The following is a 21012-nucleotide window of genomic DNA, read 5'->3' as shown; positions in this document are numbered from 1 at the left end:
CGTGCTGACATGAGGGTAATGGGAGATTATACCAGGCTCTACCACCAGGTGGTCTGAGTTCTCACCAGCTCTGTGACTTTGGGAGAGATATTTACATCCTTCATGCCTTGGATTCCTTCCCCCGAAATAGAGATAATAACACTACCTATTTTTTACCGTGGTTGTTAACGATTAAAGATCTTAACATGGGCAAAGGTTTTAATACAGTGAAGCCTATGATAAGGACTCTATAAATCATTATAATTATCGTCATCCCCACCATTGTGTCAGTTAGCTTGGGCTGCTATGGCAGAATACCATAAGCTGGGTGACTTAAACAATAAATATTTATTTCTTACAGTTCTGGAGGCTACAAGTCTGAGATCAGGGTGCCTGCATGGTCAGGTTCTTGGGGAAGACACCTCTTCCTGGTTTACAGATAGCTGTCTTTTCTCTGTACCCTCACGCGGTGGAGAGAAAGTGCTGGTCCCTTCATCTCCTTATCAAGGCACTAATCTTACAATGAGGGCTCCATCATCATGCCTCAATCTAACTCTCATCACCTCCCAAAGGCGCCACTTCCAAATACCACTTACTGGGGGTGAGGGTTGCAACATATAAATTTGGAAGAATAGGGACACAAACATTCAGTCCCTAGCAATCAACATCACATCATCACTACCACTATCACCATCATCATCGTTATCATCACCTCCGTCATCGCCATCACCACCACCAACGTCGTTATCATTATTACCACCATCACCACCACCATCCACAGCAATACCGACAAACAACATCTACTTAAAGTTGGGTCCTGAATGAAACTTAGACTTGTGTAGGTCTGAAAAGAAGGCTCTGGGAAAGTATGTCCCCTGAGGAAACAGCAGAGCCAAGATGCAAGCAAGAAGGTCATTTAGAGAGTCGAAACTTTGAAATAAATTTTTATTATTGCTACTTTAAAAAATTATACCTAGGATTTTAAGATAATGTCCAAATAAAAGTACCTTCATAATAATGTGACTGAGGTTATCTGTCACATTTTGAATAATTCATGCCTAGGTTCTATTTTAAAAAGCTAAGCTCTAGGCTTTACTTAAAGTTGTAATATATATATATATATTTATATATACACACATATATATGGGTGAATAAATGAGGTATGGCTACAATTTATAGGATTAAAAGACATTTTTTTTAAAAAAAGTATAACCAGCAATAACACAAGAGACACTGGCCAATACAATGACATAATGTTATAAAATATTCAAATTATAAAATCCTCTTTTGAAGCAAAATTTTCAGCTAAGCCTGTCAAATCTCTCTATGTGCCTATTTTGGGCATTAAGTAATCTCCATTTAGAAAAAAAAATTCTCATTGCATATGAAAACCACTTCCTAATTGGACACATTTTTTTAATGCCAGTTCCTGAATACCCATTGGTAGAACACGAAAAGTAATTTGTGTTTTCCTTTGAAATTTTGTTGGCTCACACAGAATATACAACTGAAATTCCTCATTTATTTAATCTCTTTTTCAATGTCTATCTGATCACCCTTTCATAATCGGTTAGAATTACATGACTTAATCTTCCATTAGTACACTTTCAACTCATCAACTACTAGTAAATCAATTGCTAAATTACTGTAGAATTCATATACAATGAACGTCCATCACGTCCAGTCATTAATACCCAATGAATGAATCCTGATTAATGACATTATCATGAATGCCAAAATAATTAATCACTTCTCTGTGCTGATGTGAGGGTAATGGGAGATTATAAATGCACAGCTAATCGGGGCTGCAGATGACTTTACAACATTAGGAAGCCAGGGGATCGGGTCTTCAGAGGAGCTAACGTGAAAAGCTGTTGATTGACATGTTTACCTTCTTGGCTGCCGTGAACACGATCTTGTGATTACCTTTGTTCTATTACATCTCTTTGCTCCGCTTTGATTCAAAACCCCACATTTAAGTGGCCACCGACAAGACTACCTGGTAACTTCAAGGTCATATGGAAGATGTGACCTGAATTTACAAGTGTTTGGTGAGATTTCTAATTTGAGATGCATTTGCTTCTTGAATTATGCACATATGTTTCTGTGCGGGTATTTACTGCACTAAAAATAGAATGAGCCAGTGTATTTCAATAATGCCCCAATGTGTGCCATGATTTGAGGGGGAAAAAAAAATTGGGAGGTATGGAGAGGTTGACTCCAATTCAGCCTGTTTGGCTGGGCTATTTCTAGCTCCTATTAGCATTTTCATCACAAGAAGAGTCACACGGTCTGTCCTCAAGATGCTCAGAGGCAGCCTTCCCTACCTGTTTCATTTTCAGGAGCTCCAAGAAGGTCTCCACGACTAGGGCCCTCTCCTATCTGGCTCACAAACCCCTGGAATCAGAATTACCCACAGAGTTTATTTAATAAACTGTTATTTCTGCTCCACCCTGACCCAGTGAAGCAGAATCTCTGGGGATGTGGCCACAGATGCCTGTGGGTTTACCACTCCCCCAGATGTCTGACTGCCAGGTATGGAAGCTGCTGTCTTAAGAATGACTTCTTTTCTGCCAAGTTAAAACGCACGTATTTCAGTAGGGACCTTACACGGGACGAATGTGTCTATCAGCTCCTTCCCTTCAACAGCTCCTCACGGCCACTAGGATCTTCACGCCGTCTCCAGAGCCCAGCATGTGAGGACATTTGACCCAGCCTCCGTCTCCACCACATCTCCCCCTCTCTCCCCCTTGCTCTCCGAGCTCCAGCTTTGTGGCCTTACTGCAGTTCCTCTGAAGCTATGCATTCTCTCCAGCCACAGGGCCTTCGCACATGCAGTTCCAGCTTTCTGCCTGGAAAAGTTTTCTCACTGCCTCATTAATAGCTCAGCCAAGTCATTTTCCTTCAAGGTAGCGATCCCCACTGCCCCAAGGTTAGGTCAGATTTTTATTATCTACTCTCACAGCACGTGTGCTATCACAGTTGGCATTTCCTATTTATTTGTAGAATTATTTCCTTATTACCTGTCACCCCATTAACACATAAAATTCACGAGGGCCGAGATTTTTGTTTGTTTTGTTCATTGCTCTATTGCCAGTGCCAAGCAGGTAGCTAACTCAGTAGGTACTCAATAAATATTCTGGGGAGGAAAGAAAGGGGGGAAAGGAGGACAAGCAAGCTGAGTGCGGTGCCAGCTAATACTGGATAAAAGAGGGACAAAGGAGTGAAGAGGAACAAAGAAAAGAAAGCTGGTAGTGACGGAGACCAACTTCCCTGATCTCCTGCTCTATAGCTCACAGCCTCCGTGGATGCAGTGATCAATAACAGCACTGAACAGGAGCTGAGTGGCTTTAATCTCAGCCAGTAGCTGCATGCACACAGAGCCCCAAACCAATTTAGGAGGCAAGCCTCAGGCTAAACCATGCCCTACTCCAGACTACAAACAATACCACCAATCATCCTGCTTCGGGAGCTTTACCAAGAAAGAATGAATTACAGATTGTCCCAGTTCCCAATCAACTCTCTTCCGAAATTAAATTCTTTAGTTCAATGTTACCGTCAGCTCAGTGGGCTGAAAAGGGTTTCCTAAATCTGTCCCAGAACAGATTTTATTTACGCTTCAGTCTTTACGAAAGTCCTGGGAATACTATCCGATCATCGATTCTTTCTGTAGCAGTCAATGTAGCAAATTAAAAATTCTCTCCATCTCCCTTAGAACCTTTACTGTTCAAAATCCCAATCTAACTGTGTTTGGACAGGCTGCCTTCACTACTGGAAAATCTAACAGGAATCGCAGTATGTAAGGCAGAGGTCCAATACAAAACAAAACAAAACGGACCTTTGTTCATCTGTTCCCGTCCGAAACAAAGAAAGAATGATTGGACAGATCACGTGGGCCTCCGTCTTCTCGAGCTGCCATTTCTAACGCTGAGTGTAGGCCCGCCCTGGTTGAGGGGCTGCCTGCCACCACAGGAGGACACCCAGCCCCCCAGTGTGAAATTCAAGCTTTTGGAATCAGGCTTGTATGCAGAAGCCAATCACACTTTCATATTCTCAAGGAAATGCTTCTTAAAATAAAAACTTAATACAAAATTAATTCATTAATTTGCTGATTGTTTTGCATTCATGAATGTTATGTACTATAGTCTCCATGTAAATACTAGCGTTATTTCCAATTCTAAAAACTCTGTTTCTTTCCAAACGAATTGCTCAGTCTTATGGGTCCCCACATGCTCCCTCCTACCTGCTCCGAGCTGTATACCTTTTTATAGTTTTCCACCTATCAAGTCCTTTAAACCACATATGTGCATATACACATCTTTGCATCTCTGTATGGGCGAATCTATGTACAAGTGTGCATCTGTGTATGTGTATATACACAAATGAGCATACGTGTGTATGCACATGCAACCACGTGTGTCTTACACGTACCTATGTGCACCTCTGTGTGTACATATGTATGATGGGTGGACGTAGGGGTCTGTGCATCTACAAAGCTCAACAATGTATTCCTTTTTTTTTTAATATGTAGTTGTTTATTTATTTATTTACTTTGGCTGCACTGGGTCTTAGTTGCGACATGCAGGCTTCTTAGTTGAGGCATTCATGCGGGATCTAGCTCCCCGACCAGGCATTGAACCCGGGCTCCCTGCATTGGGAACACGGAGTCTTACTCACTGGACCACCAGGGAAGTCCCTCAACAATGTAGTCTATAAAATAAGATCACATGCACAAAATCTAAAACAAGCCCAAACCAAATGTTTCCGAGGGCCGTTATTCCCTTGCAGGAGGTCTGTCTGATTAAATCTCCAGGACAGCTGATTTTGACCCTTCATCTTCACCACCAAAAGTTACTCCACAGTTTTCACCATATTATCCCACCACCACTGTCACAACCTGCACTCCTCCTGCTGTAAAACTTGTTCACCACTGCCTACAAGCTAAATACAAACCCCTTAGCACAGTATGCAACCTCCTTCACTGTCTAGCTTATGCATCCTAACCGTTTCCTAATTTTCCATGCTTTATTTATTGAAATCTGCTGCTCCAGCCAAATTGATCTGTTATTTTGAAACACATGCATCCTCCCTTGCACATCATTGTTCACACCACTTTTCTTATCTCGAATGTCTTTCCCTCTCAAACTGACTCCGGAGTTCAAGGCCAAGCTCAAGATATACCTCAAGTCTAAAGCTGAACTTTCCCCTTAGTGATGACTCTGCCATTCTGCATTCATGTAGCCCTTACACTGACTGTATAATTCACCTGATAAATTTAATATACACTCCTTTATCTCCTCATTTGTCACTTTATGTGGAACATCATCTCAAAATCATTAATATCTAGCAGGAGAAGCAATGACTTATTATATGGATATTTACAATCTTTCTCTTACTTCCATTTCTCATGGGGAAGGACTCTTACTTCTTGGGTCAGTTCCCAGGCAAGTTCTTTGTAGTGAGAACCTAGGTAATGGGCAAGACAGAGAGAAGAAGTAAAAACAAACAAGCAGAGAAGCTACACTGATACACAAAATAAAGAGATGCGATAACAGGAAGAGAAAGGAGGAAAAGCCTCAAAGGCTGGGTGTTAGGCTGAGATTCTGGGGAGCAGACGTTGAGAGTGGGAGAGAGAATTTCACAAAGCAAGTGTCAAACACACAGAGACTATTAAGAGAGCAGTGAGGAGGAGATAAGATTGATAAGATTTTTGCTGCACAACAGAAATGCATTTTCCCCACTCCTATTCATATTGCCTCAAAAAGATGAATGAAGATTTAAAGTGTTTTTAATTCATTTTTTGGCTACTGGATTTTGTTTATTCGAATGTAACTCTATGAACAAGACTGAGCCACAGGATGACAAAATTTATCTGGGTTACATATGAGTACGGAGTATGTCCTGCTTGCCTGGAGGCTAAAATCCCTCAAAGTCAGGAGTTGGGATCTTCTATGTCTTTGTATTCACTGTCCTGAACACTGTGTCCTACACATGGTAATTAATCAACAAATAGTTGTTGATGATAAACAGGGCTGTGGATAAATGCACAGATGATACAGATCCTGTTTTTTCACATGGTCATGTTCCAGAGGCTGTCATCTGTTATTAGTGATGTAGCCAAACAGTATTTGTCAGTGTATTTATTTAAGGAGATTTTCCATTTGCCTACCAAGCAAATATAACTTTTGTAGGTCAAACTCACAATTACAGCATTAAAACAGGACAGCCAAGAGAGCATTGTACTTGTTAAGGATGTGTGTGAATACCAAAAATATCATGGCATTCGATACCCAAATGTCAAGAGACAGCACTAAAGAGGAGAAAAGAGGAGAAAGCAAGAGCGTCTTTTTGAAATTCAATCCTAATTATTTATATTCCTCACCAACAACCAGATAACCTTCTCCAGTTGACATGCCCTATTTCAGTCCATTTACTTGCTACTCTCAGTTTGATAACCAAGATCTTTGTGAAAAACAATTACAACTACCATGATTTTGTGTCAAAATCAAATGATCATCTCTAAAGCATCCCTGGTAGTTTTTCCAAATGTATGTCTTTTCTGGAAAACCCTCTGCCCCATTCTCATGGAAGAATTCTGACCTCATAAGAAGTCCATGATAAAAGGAACTTAACTTTCTATCTCCAGGATATTGAAGTGGGAAAGCAAAATAATTTAAGAGAAGGAGGTGGAAATGGAATCAGGGGTTGTAGTCTTGTGGAATATATTAGTAGATGTTTTTTGCTTAGCATTAAGTGGGAGAAACATCACTAGAACCTGACGATGTGGTAGGGACCGTGAGAGCAGCAATCCCATGTTCATTCCCCATCCTCCTGTCCCCATTTTACTTTCACTCTGATGTTCAAACTCAATGCTATAATGAAACCATTACACTTACCATACTTTGAGGTGTAAATGCAATATTGTAATGAAACCACTTTGAATATCTTCCGCTTAAAGAGATTTGTACTGTCCTTTTTCTGGAAACTGATAATGACCACTTTTCTCCTCGAGGAGATCCCTAAATGTTTCAGACTGTTAAGGATGCTACTTAGAGGTATATGTAAATTTCCAGCTGGATCTAGTTAAAAGCATCTGGTCAAAATTGATGGAAGGGGGACAAGGCACAATTCCAAAGATAAACTGGCTATCCTGAGGGAAAACTGGAAGAAGGACGAATTGATAATATATTTTAATTTGTCATTAAAATGTGCATTGATCCAGTAAATTTCATACCTGTGAATGTAACCCAAATAGATCACCAGAAAAGATACAAAGACGAGGTTATCATGATGTTTGAAATTCTGTCTAAAGACGCAAAAGAAAGGAGGAAACGAAGGAGATAATGGTCTAACAATAGCATATTGATTAAATCATAGTGCATTGATTCAGTGGAACTCTATACGGTCATTAAGAAGAATACTAAGTTTATATCGATTAACACAAAAGAATGCCAATGCTGCATTAAGTGAAAAAAAGCAAGTAACCAGACAGCTCATGAATGTGCTCTGTTTCCAGAAAAAAAGCATGTATGTACATGCACACACTGTCATATAAAGAAAGTATCTGGAAGGAAATACCACAAAATGCAAACACTGGTTGTCAGTGGCGGATGGGGAATTACAGAAAGTACATTTCAGTTTTTCTTATTCTTGTATGCATTACTTTTATGATAAGAAATAGACACTAGAGCCTTCTTTTATTTTCCAAAGGAGAGTAAATTGGAAAATTACATTCTGGCGAGAAAAAACCATACTCCCTATGTTTATATATTCAGCCTTGATAATCAATCTCTCTCTTTCTCTCTCTCCCCCCACTCCCATTCTTCTCCCACCTCTCTTCTTCACGTTCCCTCCCTCTCTCCCTCCCCTCCCCTTTGGAAAGAAGAAACAGAAGAGATCTTACGGAGAAGCAGAAAGTGGACTGTAAAAAAGGCAATGAAAGAATTTACTTTCTCATTTGAAATGTGCACTGACAGACACTTAGAAAAACTTTTAACAGTAAACTGGCAAAGCCCTGAGAAGGTTTGTCTTTAAGTTAAAAGAAGCGGGGGAAAAAATTTTTTTAATATTTTAATCAAATTCTGTGGATAAGATTTGGGTTAAAATTCACGTTATCGATTAAGTAAAAAGGTACTAGTTAACAAGAAGTTCTTAAAAATATAAAAATAATTTTATTTATTATTTAATGTTTCCAAATTAATCTATAAGTAAAAAGCACTATCTTTATTTTTAAATAAAGGGCTGAGAGAAGGAGAGAAAAAGAATGGGAAGGCAGAATGGGAAGGGGGAGAGAGGGAGAGTTTATGGTTATAGAGACATACCTTGAGTTTGCTTCTGAAAACCACTTAATGCATTAGGCCCACATTTTAGAAGAATTACCTGCAGCCTCTCTGCTCTCCTTTTTTATTTATCTATTTTTTATTGAAATATAATTGACATATAACATTGTATCAGTTTCAGGGGTACAACGAAGTGATTTGATATTTGTATATACTGCAGAATGATCACCACAATAAGTCTAGTTAATATCCATCACCATACAGAGTTACACACTTTTTTCTTATAATGAGAAATTTTAAGATCTACCCTCTTAGCAACTTTCAAACATGCGATACGGTATTATTAACTATAGTTGCCACGCCGTGCTTTACATCGCCAGGGCTTACTTATCTTCTAACTGCAGGTTTGTCCCTTTTGACCCCCTTCATCCATTTCACCCACCCCACACCCCATCCACTGCCTCTGGCAAAACCACCAACCTATTTTCTGTAGGCCAGCAATCTGCCTTTCTACGAAGCCAGATTCCAGAGGCTGTCTTGAAGGGCAGGAGAAATGTCTCATTTATCTTCACTCACCTGCCCCAATTCCACCACAGCTTGACCAACCAATGCTCAACAGGGCCCAGTGAATATTGGACTGTCAACTCTAAGGACCATGTGTGTTTCTAATAGATTTTTTAAAAAACAATGCCTGGTTTATCACCACAATCAAGAGGTACCGATAAATAAATGATGCTGACCATGACAATATTTAGGAAGATAGCAGAGCACTGAAGTTCAAAGCCAACTAACAACTAAAAATCCTAATATTCATTACCAATGATAAAAAGATCATGGGCCTCCCTGGTGGCGCAGTGGTTCAGAGTCCGCCTGCCGATGCAGGGGACGCGGGTTCGTGCCCCGGTCCGGGAGGATCCCGCGTGCCGCAGAGCGGCTGGGCCCGTGAGCCGTGGCCGCTGGGCCTGCGCGTCCGGAGCCTGTGCTCCGCAACGGAGAGGCCGCAACAGTGAGAGGCCCGCGTACCGCAAAAAAAAAAAAAAGATCAAAAAGAATAATATTGATTGCTAATAATATTGAAATGTGGATCCAATTTAAGTAAAACTTAAATGTAACAGAAAACTCCCAACTAGACAAATGTGAGCTATAACAATTTCATCTAAATTATGCTGTTCAGGACAGACTTATACTTCTGCTTCTGTTCTCTTCCAACTATTGCCTTTATTTGAACATTCCCAAGTTTTTTTTCCCCCCTGTTTCAGGGAGTTCAATAGACCATATTCAACTGTGGCTTTAAGATGAGCAATAAAAGGTGAAATATTTGCATTTTCTTTGTTAATCTTAAGCATTAAGCAAAAGCTGTATGTTAATGATGCTATAGCTGGCATCCTTTCCAAACTTCCTTTGACTATTTTACCCCTGGCCTCCAGAGCAAGATATCTTAAAGGACAAAGTGCAAAATGTAGCTTTCCCAAAAGAATGATGAAAAGTTTCTTTCTTTCCCTTTTTTCTTCATTTGATCCTCTACTTTTAATGTAATAAACGGGGGTAAAGTTTATGCGTCACGGAGATGGGTTGTGAAAACTTACAAAGAATTCTTCAGGTTAACATTTGCAACTGGAATTCTTCTTCACATGGCATTTACTGAGCAGAATAACTGTTACATATGAACAAAATTTAATCACTCAGGTGATCATGTGACCATCATAGTACGAGGAGCTATGACATGGTTCCTTCTCTCCAGAAGTTTACAGTCTAATTAAAGACATAAAATCAACATACAAAAAGATCAAAGAGGAAAGGAATATTCAGATGCTGAGTTGTACGATGCTGGCTGCAAACGTGATTATCAAAGGGGTTGGTGAGACTTAAGTGGCTGGAAAAGTGAGGATTTTATAAAGGAGCTGGAAGAAGGGAAAGGAGACAGGACTGGGAAAAAATGATGCCAGCTACATAGAGAGAGAAATAAGTGGGAAACTTGCAGGATTGGGGTTAGATGAACATCTGGAAAGGGTGACCAGCAAGCCAAACCTCACGATTCAGAAGGGGGAAAAGACAGCTCCACTCCAGGCTGGCATCAATGTGGTCCAGGCAGAACTGCTGCAGTTTAAGGAAGACAGGGTCCAGACCACAGAGACGAGGGCCTACCATGGGCAGAGAAGCCGGACAAGGTGATAGCCCTGAAGGGGAACTAGAGACAGTGTGGCCTTACGCCTGCAGGAAATTAGATTTCACAGCTGAAAGCTGGAGGAGGTTCAATACTTCTGGGCTTAGAGAGGAAGATTCCAGCTCAATGTACAGCCAAGGGGCCAGGGACCTCAGAGCCCCAGATTTGGATGGTAAGATATATACTCCATCCACCTCCACCAATAAGAGTTCATAAAATACTGCAGGTTTGTTGGAGAATGACCTGGAGACTGAAGGCGTCATGTAACTAAGCAGGTCTAGAGAAGGCAGGTTCAGACACTGCGAGAATGAAAGGGGTGATTTCAGAAAATAGTTGGGCAACAACCTGTGTACAAGAAAGATGGGTTAAGACATGTCAGAGAATCAACCCTGCTTTACTGGTTCAGAGCTATGATGCAAATACCCATCCCTATACTAATGGGTCTAAAAAATACCATACTCAATGAAGATATCATCAAGGTCTAGTAAAGAGTATTCAGAAGTTTTAAGTGCCCCAATTAATACCTTATTTCCTTATATCCTAATTCATTCTAGAAGGTCTGAGGGACTTACAGAAAATGAATACCATTAAATAGTGAAATACAAATTAAAATGGACATCAGAGCCAGGAAAAATATAACTTGAGTGCGTGCAAGAGAGCTAGGCAGGCCATAAAGTCTTCACAGTTGCAAGAGTTGCATTATCAATCTGGCTCTGCATCTCCCAGTGGCCTTTTCCAACAAGTAAGAGGAAAACTTATATAAGCAGCTTTTACTCCACATGGGAATTCTTTCTTCTGACATGTCCTGGTCTACACCTGGCCCTATTCCCACCCCCTTTCCTACCACCCTGAGTCTTCCACAGGCAGTCAGGTCCTGGGGGCTCCACATGGCCCTCATGGCCAGGGACTGGCCACAGGGAGCTTGGAGGTAGAGAAGCACAGCAGGTGGGGAGGGTCACTGTCTGGCCTATTTACCTCCTGATTCCTTTTAACTCCTGAGCAAGAAACACAAGAATTCATCAAAAAATGGCTGAGATAAAGTAAGACCCATCCAGAGAGCTGATGCCTAAATTGCTAAGAAATAGGCACAGGCAAAAAAATTAATATTGGTCATCATGCATGGCTTCAGGGAGCTCTCCAGCCAAACTGTGATGTTGAAAGAAATCTCCTGGGGCTTCCCTGGTGGTGCAGGGGCTGGGAGTCCGCCTGCCGATGCAGGGGACGCGGGTTTGTGCCCCGGTCCGGGAGGATCCCACATGCCGCGGAGCGGCTGGGCCCGTGAGCCATGGCCGCTGAGCCTGCGCGTCCGGAGCCTGTTGCTCCGCAACGGGAGAGGCCACAACAGCCAGAGGCCCGCGCACCACAAAAAAAAAAAAAAAAAAAAAAAATCTCCTGTCCCTACTTTACTATTGGAACATTTTCCCCTTTGAATACTGCCTACCACCCTTACCCCAACTAGGGAGGTCCTCATGGTGTCCCCTGGCTTTCGGGAGCACTTTTGCCCAAATCCCTCTTTTCATCAAGTTTACAGGAGGAGACACTCCAACTCCAGCTAAACTACTTTTGAAACTTACATTTTAAAGGACAAGGTTCACAGGAATAGTTTACCCAGAAGGGGTGGGACAGAGAGAGGTCAACAGTAAGAAACTAGAGCTTTATTAAAAGATTCTGAAAGACTACCTGAAAAATCACATCAAAGTCTAGACTTCCTTTACCTGTTGAGGATAAACAGAGAACCCAGGAAATAAAACTCACACCTTGCGCACTTAACTTTAAAGGTATTTTTAAGATAAGAGGCAGCTGGAGGAGTGGGTGGGATTTTCTAAGGTTCTGTTATGTGCCTGTTGAAATTTAAAGTCTATTTCCAGTTGTGATGGCCATTAGACGATGTTTAGCACTATTATTAAACTCTCTTAATGACACACACTCTTGGGCCATCAAATTGTCATGCATTGCCCTTTGTACAGCCAAGAAGAATCCTTTGCCTGCCCTGTCATGCCCCCGCCCCACCCACACCTGCTCCACCCCCAGCAAAGTTACCTGCTCCTTCCTCTTTGACATGCCACTTGTCTCCACCTTTGTTGCCCCTGCACTCAGGGACCACACCTAAATCACCTTGGCATTTCCAGGTGAGCACGGTGCCTGAGAACAAGGCATGCAATGCAGATTTTCTAAAATAATAAGGAACTGAGTATTTCCCACAGCCCTGCTGCCTAAAAATGTAAATAAGTAAAACTAGGTTAAGTTCCCTGATTTGGAGACTTGGGAAGCAGGTAAATCAGTCAAAAGCAATGTCACTGAAAGAGCAGAGAATGTTGAAAATGTACACATTGTCAGATGATCACACACAGCTTAAAGAGTTGGTTCTAAAATTTTTAGAGACACAGATGTCTCTGAGAACCCACCGAAGTTTGGGCTTTCTCCAAAGAAAGATGCACAAACACATAAAAGTCTACAGTGCATTTTCAGGAGATTCATGGGATCCGTGAAGTGACCTTTGACCTCCAAAACTATTGCAAAACCAGGAGCCAACTGAGCCCAAATGAGGAACTTCTGCCTAAGAATGACAGCATCTGTTGGTTGTGTATTGAAAATTCTATTTTTTTAAACATGCCATTATGAACAGACTGCAAAAGACTATGTCTCCAAGGAAGCACCATGATGCCAGTGAAAACGAATGTAACGGGTAAGTCCCTAAAGATTGAAACCACTGGGGCTGTGAAAGTCCATTGCACCAGAGCCATCTTATTACCTCAATCAAAGTCTTAACCCTCATTGTACTTGCTCAAGTACTGGGTAATTTCTCCTTATTTCTCAAGAGAAGAAAATCAACAGAATGCACTGCTTTACAAATAATTTTGCAAGACAAGAATCTTTTTCAACTGGATATTTAGAATCAAGGAAATTTAAAGCACTCTGCAGGTGTCACAAAAGGGTCATGGGCAGACTGGGAACATTTCTAATCCAGTTAAGATGGCAGTTACAAAGACCTGGAAGTCACTGATTTCCAGAGCTCTGTGGCTAATCTACTAGCTATAATCTTGAAGATGTGATCCCAGCTCCAAGGCCACCACTGTTCATTCCTTTGTGAAGTTAAAGTGGATCTAAAGTTACAAGAGCAGCTTTTTAGTAGATCATAAACGATACACCATTGGTCTATATTTAACATACAATGTACTTCTTTTTACAATATAAATTAGACATAAAAATGTACTAAAAGCTGTAAGAAAGAATGGTACAAGTGTGGTAAAAGTGATCGAAAAAGTAGTGGCTTATGAGCAGGAGAAGGGAATGAAGAAAGCAAAAAAAGACACATATAAGCGGCTCGACTACCAGAAAGAAAAGACTGGAGAGAGGATGAGCTGGATGGAAAGGAAAATAAATTCAAGGAAGAGGAAAGAGACAAAATACCAGATTGAGGTAGCAACAAACACAGACCACAGAAGTAAAAAGTAGGGGAGCGGGCAGCAGCATTCCTCTGAGCAAGCGATCGACAAGAAGTATCAGTAAAGTACACGTGCCCTGCTGGGTTTTCTGATCAGAAGGAGAGTTAACTAGGAGGATATTCCCGGATCGTCTGTGTGTTTGTAGGAAGTTGTAAGAATTTAAGGAGATTTGGGAATTCTTGTACAGCAGAATCTTTTGCTGGCTGTTTTCATCCTATACCACTCCAAGTGAGGAGAGTTTAAATGAGGTCTTGAAGCAGAGGAATGGGTAAAGAAGATGTGGTACATATCAACAATGGAATACTACTCAGTCATAAAAAAGAATGAAGTAATGCCATTTGCAGCAACATGGTTGGACCTAGAGATTATCATACTAAGTGAAGTAAGTCAGACGGAGAAAGAAAAATATCATATGATGTCATTTATATGTGGAATCTAAAAAGATGACACAAATGAACTTATTTACAAAACAGAAACAGATTCACAGTCTTCAAAAACAAATCTATGGTTACCGAAGGGGAAAGCTGGGGGCGGTGGGGAGGAGGGATAAGTTAGGAATTTGGGATTAACATATACACACTACTATGTATAAAATAAATAATCAACAAGGACCTACTGTATAGCACAGGGAACTCTACTCAATATTCTGTAATAACCTATATGGGAAAAGAACCTGAAAAAGAATGGATGTATATGTAAGTATAACTGAATTGCTTTGCTGTACACCTGAAACTAACACAACATTGTAAATCAACTATACCTCAATATAAAATAAAAATTAAATTAAAAAGTAAATAAATGAGGTCTTGGGAGATTGATTTGGCCGTCTGAGGCATGGAGAGCATGGGAGGACAGGGAAGGTACAGGTGGGGATGGCACAAGTAGCAGGTGGCTGGAGCAGAGGTCCACCGTGTAGAATTGAGGGGAAATATGCCTAAGGGCAAGGGACGAGAAGAAATAAAAGCCTAGAGAAGGAGTCCAATGCAGCTTTTACCCTAAGGAAATGGAGACCTCCAGCAGCTTTCCAACACAGAGGCAACACACCAGAGGGCCGGTTTGGACCCCACCCCTGAGATGGTCCATCATGGCAGTGTCTCCAAGCAACCACAAGTAAAACAAAAGCAAAAAATGACTCACTTCAGACAGGGGAAGCCTCAGCTGCATTTCATGAAAATGCAACTGGAACAATGAATCTCCTACTTGGGAATCGAGAGCACTGGGTGAATGGATCCCCATGAGCACCCTGGGCACCTCCAGTGGAGCAGAAGATGCTAAACCAAGGTCGATTTAGCTCTTTGCCCACAACACACTGCATAAAGCAAAGAAGTATTGGAAGAGACATATTTAGGGAAGACAGAAGAGATAATTAAGAAGAGGGTGGAAGAGTTGAAGTTGGGTGACAGCACAGGAGGAAAGGGGCTGGTACACTGAGGCCCAGAGGGAAGAGCCACATGTTGTATACAATGTTACATGACCTCTTTCTTCCCGTGAAAGAGGATAAATATTCATAAGGCCATGGTAGTGAAGGAAAACTGGAAAAAATTAAATGCACCAGAGCAAAGGGGAGTCCAAGGTAAATACATTCTCATCACCCGCAATGCGCAGGACATTAATGTGAGGCTGTCAGCAATAAATTTTAAAAAGGAACATTTATATGACATAGTGTTATATTCTTCAACTTATTTTTTTAAATTTGAAACTGTATCTTTGATTTTTTTTCTCCATCAAACATAATATGCTGACTTTTAAAATTGCTGCATGGTATCCCATTGTATACTCCAGCTTAACTTTTTTTTTTTTTTTTTTGGTACGCGGGCCTCTCACTGCTGTGGCCTCTCCCGTTGCGGAGCACAGGCTCAGCGGCCACGGCTCACGGGCCCAGCCGCTCCGCGGCATGTGGGATCTTCCCAGACCGGGGCACGAACCCGCGTCCCCTGCATCGGCAGGCGGACTCCCAACCACTGCGCCACCAGGGAAGCCCCAGCTTAACTTTTTAATCATTCACTGCTCTATTGTTAGAGATGTAGAACATCTGTATCTTTTTTAAAAAAAATTTTATTGGAGTATAGTTGCTTTACTATAATGTAAATTTGTGTATTTGAAAATATTTGTATGCAATACAAAACTCAAGATTATTAATATTGGTTACTCAGAAAAGAAAGATGGAGTTTGACTGGGAATAATGATATTTATATTTTTAAAATAGCACTTTTAAATTTTTTGAATTGCTTATAACTATTATAATAAGAATGGGATCCTAGTAGTGTTTAAATAAAAGTAGATAAAATGAAATTTTATTTTATTTAAAATCAAATAAAAATTTAAATAAAAGTATATAACATTTTAAAATTTTAAAACATTTATGGAAAGCTGGTAATGGCAACCAAGTTTGCCTCTCAAAGACACAAAAGGGATTCCTTTGCTCTGTTGCAGAGAAATATTAAAACTCCTTAGGACCTTAGTTCTGTAAGGGAATCTACGGAGAGTGAGGGCAAGAGAGGAGACAGTTCCTGAAAGGGCCTCAAGTTTCTTTCTAGGAAGGAGCAGCCGTGACTAAACACAGCAGCACAACTCTGGAACTTTCCTCTCCCTTCAGCATGGAAGTTTTCTCCCACCTGCACTGGCATCACTTGGTCCATCCGTTGAATGAATGCCATTGTGTTCTTCAAAACAGTCTTTTGGTTCTTAGCTAAAAATGTATTCATGTCTATAGAGCCCAGTATTGTAAAAAAAAAAAAAAAAAAGTAATTATTATAAGAAGCTGCTTTAAAAAAATTAAACTCTCAAAAAGAGAGTTCAACACGTGTCAATGTAGTAAGCATAAGGCTTCCACAATGATTGCAAAAGATAAATCTTGTTTCTTTACAATAAAAAGATTTTGTAAAAAGAAGTAGCTGGCCATGAGTAGGTGTTGCCAATTTATCATTGTGAGGAAGAGAGCCATTCTCTCGAAAGGAGCTTGTGAAACAAGACTGCTATTTTTTAAAAGAATAACACTAAAAGAGGGTGAGCTCCATTACAAAGCCACATAAAACAGGAGGCTCGAGGCTTCCCTGGTGGCGCAGTGGTTGGGAGTCCGCCTGCCGATGCGGGGGACACGGGTTCGTGCCCCGGTCCGGGAAGATCCCACATGCCACGGAGCAGCTGGGCCCGTGAGCCATGGCCGCTGAGCCTGTGCATCCGGAGCCTGTGCTCCGCAACGGGAGAGGCCACAACAGTGAGAGGCCCGCATACCGCAAAAAAAAAAAAAAAAAAAAAACAGGAGGCTCTAGTTAGGAAACTTAAAAAGATATCAGATCACAAATTTTCAAAGTGGAAAATAATGGTTTAGAGAAATAAAGGATCAAAATCATTGTCTCCTCATCATAACCCAAAGTATAAGCTTTGAGAAAGAATTCCTTAATTTAGTTATTAACATATCAAATTTATTTTTGGAAATTATTCCTCTAAGGAACATTTCAAACCAAAGACATGTTTTTCCATGAAATTTTCTATTAGCAAAATGAACATAAATTATGCTGGAGTTCATAAAATTTCTTGTACCTCAAAAGAATAAATAAATATTAACACTGGAAAATCTTTCTTATTAATTTTCATCCCTGATATACTGATATACTCCCAATATATATACTCCCAATATCAGTCTAAATCATGGTTTTGTTAAAACCCAAAGTAGTATAAAATGTACGGTAACATTTCAAATGTAAATATTTTGGTAAAACTAATGACATTTTAAAGAGTAGTGATAACTCATACATTTTCTTGAAATGTTAGCTCCATGTCACAGAACAGGCTAATCTACTAAAAAGAAAAACTTAAAAGATTAATATAAAATAAAATTGAAACTATGGATCAAAATATACAAACTATTTCCTTTTAAATAAATTGTTACAACAGATATGGAAGCAAATAACAGTTACTTGTACTGGGGAGTAAAATTTAGATTTGACTGTTGACAACACTTCATCACACAATTTCTAACTAATAATCTAGTATTGTATCCATCTTAATAGCCAAAAACTGGTCCAAAGTTGAATACCGTCCCCTCTTTTACGAGCATGTCCATTCCCCAAGCTGATTTCTTTTTACCTTCTCTCTGCCCAATAAAATCCCTGCCCCCCCACCCCCTGTTGGATTTCTGAAGATTGGGAAATGACCTTATCACCAGAGAAGTATCAAATATAAAATACAATATAAATTATACAGAGCTGAGCATTTCATTTTCCCAGTTTGTCATCATTATATTTGCATCAAACACATATCTTGGAGAATACACCTTAATGCTTCCATTTAATTTAGCAAAATATTTAGTGTACCTCAGAAAAAAAATTGTGAAAACAACCAAAAGCATCCCTAATGTTTGTGATTTATATTTTCACATCCATTTTCATTAAACCCTTTCAACACCCCTGAGAGACACGTGCTGCCTCTACCCGCTAGTTCCCTCATCCTCCAGGTGAGGACTGTTAGAATATATGATTGAACAGGACAAGGTATTAACAGCAGGATGCAGAGGGCCACTTGGGTGCACTGGACTGGAATGAGTAGAGTCTGAACTTGAGCTTGTATCTTTGAGTTGAGGCTGCAGGACGGAACAAGTCTGAATAAAGTCAGGAAGTTATCAGCATGGTAAGCGGCTAGAGTTACAAGTCCCAACCCCGGAATGAAGAAAACGGGCAGAATACAGTCAGAATGCTAAACCAGGGGAAAGTACTCTGGAAACTGCCCAAGCTTAGCCCTTGAGGGGAGCCGGAGGAGGGCGTGGGGGGGTGAGGGGAAGGGTCAGGAGGAATCATACTTTCTGAAGGTCATCTTCCTCCAGGGCAGAGGAAACTAAAAACAGCTAATTGGACATGTGGTAGTTTAGAGAGAGGTAAATGACAGATTTAACCATGTTAGAGAAAATGTGAAAACTCAGAAGTGACCCATGGGGGAAGGTGGTGTGGGCAAGAGGGACCCCAAAGAGAGTTGTGACCCCCCCCAAGTTATTCTGAGTCAGAGGTTCAGAAGTGATAAATCGTTTGCTCAGGTGCCGAGCCCAGGGCCCTGAGTCAGGCCAACATCAAGTGGAAACCAAGCTGCTTCTGAGACACCAACATTCAATGCCTCAAGTTGCCCACAATTCTGGGAGAAAGAAGATTAAAGAGTCAAAAATGAAGCCGAGGACTTCCCTGGTGGCGCAGTGGTTAAGAATCCGCTTGCCCATGCAGGGGACATGGGTTCGAGCCCTGGTCTGGGAAGATCCCACATGCTACAGAGCAACTAAGCCTGTGTGCCACAACTACTGAGCCTGCGCTCTAGAGCCCGCGAGCCACAACTACTGAGCCCATGTGCCGCAACTACTGAAGCCCGTGCTCCGCAACAAGAGAAGCCACCACAATGAGAAACTTGCGCACCGCAATGAAGAGTAGCCCTCGCTCACTGCAACTAGAGAAAGCCCGCGTGCAGCAACAAGGACCCAACGCAACAAAAATAAATTAATTAAAAAAAAAAAAATGAAGCCGAGATTCACAGCATTAAGTGCCAAAGACCACACATCTAGGACTCTTTGGCCAGAAGTTGGATACAGTCTCTGGATTTCAAAGCCTACAATTTTTCAATTTTGAGCCACACTGGAAATATTATCTTAGAAGCCAATTTTGATTATAAGAAAAACCTCACCTAAAATGGAGGAAATTATGCTGATGGCTAGAATTCAGATTATCTGGGCAAAATTCCCTATATACTATCTCTAAACACCAAACCGAGGTTGGGTTGAACCAGACGCGGTTTTGGATACAAGATTTCCATAACTCACCGATGAAGTGATTGTGCCCCAAGGCAACCATCTCCTCCAAGAGGACGAGGCCCCCGGGAGTCTGGAGGAGGGTCACGCTCCGTCCATCTATGAGGGAGCACTGTTGAAATCCCGTGGCCGTGACCTTCCACAGCAAAATCAGTGAGGCAGTGGCATCTTGACGAATTCTGAAAATGAGAACGATGTCAATGGAAAGTCCCTTGCAGAAAAATTCATCTTAGAATCAGGCCATCAAATTCAAAATAAAAATAAAGACGGCACATACATCCATGAAAGTATTGGGAAATGGAGGAAATGATCTTCTAAACAGGTGCGCGCTTCATGCGGACTCACGGCCGTCATTTCCCACACTGTTAGAAACGTCTGTCTCCCGCTTGATCAAAAATATACCAAAAAATCACTAATAGATAACTCACCTTTGGGTAACAATTTTCATCAGTAATAAAAGGGTATATTGAGTTTAGAGACAACTCCTTCCATAAACACACAATATAAAGAGTCCTGCTAAAATTTATTATAAATGTGTAATACAACCCCAAACCACCTGAGTAGTGCTGCTAAAATAAGTGAAAGTGGGGCTTCCCTGGTGGCGCAGTGGTTGAGAGTCCGCCTGCCGACGCAGGGGACACAGGTTCGTGCCCCAGTCCGGGAAGATCCCACATGCCGTGGAGCAGCTGGGCCCGTGAGCCATGGCTGCTGGGCCTGCGTGTCCGGAGCCTGTGCTCCGCAACGGGAGAGGCCACAACAGTGGGAGGCCCGCGTACCACAATAAAATAAAAAATTTAAAAAAAAAGTGGAAGTGTGTCACCTCCCATGCTTCTGGCCTCCCCTGGTTTCTTCTTGCTTTCAGGATAAAATCCAAAGAATGAGATGTCCTAGACGACCAACCCACCCCGGCCTCAGTTCCCTCTCAGCCTCTGATCCTGCAGTTCCATCCTTGCCACCTGGTGCAATGGCCACAAGGAGCTACTGTCTCTTCCCCGGGCAGGTGCTGTCCCGGGTCCCAGCCTTTGCCTCCTCCACCTGGGAGCTGTGTCATTCTTCGAGGCTTAGCCCACTAGCACCGCCCCCTCTGAGACCTTCTGCACCCATCTTCCCGGCAACCAGCAGCTGCCTGTCCTTCCTCTGTGCTGCCCGGGAAGCAGGGTCGCGGTGCACAGAGCTGCTCCCCCCAGGGCAGAGCTCCTGGCTCGCAGCAGGGGGCCCAATAAAAGGTTGATAAATGATCAAATTCATGAATAAATGAAAGCGTAAGGAGCCAGTACGCTCCCACGTGAACTCAGCACCCAGAGATCATTCAGCACTCCCATCTGGGTCAGACTCTGCTCCTTCTGTCCAGATCTGCAG

General features: G+C 41.6%; 1 protein-coding gene across 1 annotated transcript in view; it reads right to left on the bottom strand.

The window, feature by feature from the left end:
- DNER (delta/notch like EGF repeat containing) overlaps positions 1-21012 on the bottom strand; it is a 324602-nt gene that overhangs the window by 169858 nt on the left and 133732 nt on the right. The window contains exon 6 of the mRNA XM_032637757.1: positions 19666-19832. Within this exon, the coding sequence (XP_032493648.1) occupies positions 19666-19832 (167 nt within the window). The remainder of the gene's footprint in view (positions 1-19665; positions 19833-21012) is intronic.

This window comes from Phocoena sinus, chromosome 7, assembly GCF_008692025.1.
Source record: "Phocoena sinus isolate mPhoSin1 chromosome 7, mPhoSin1.pri, whole genome shotgun sequence".
Lineage (NCBI taxonomy): Eukaryota > Metazoa > Chordata > Mammalia > Artiodactyla > Phocoenidae > Phocoena > Phocoena sinus.
This window is presented reverse-complemented; position numbering and strand designations above follow the sequence as displayed.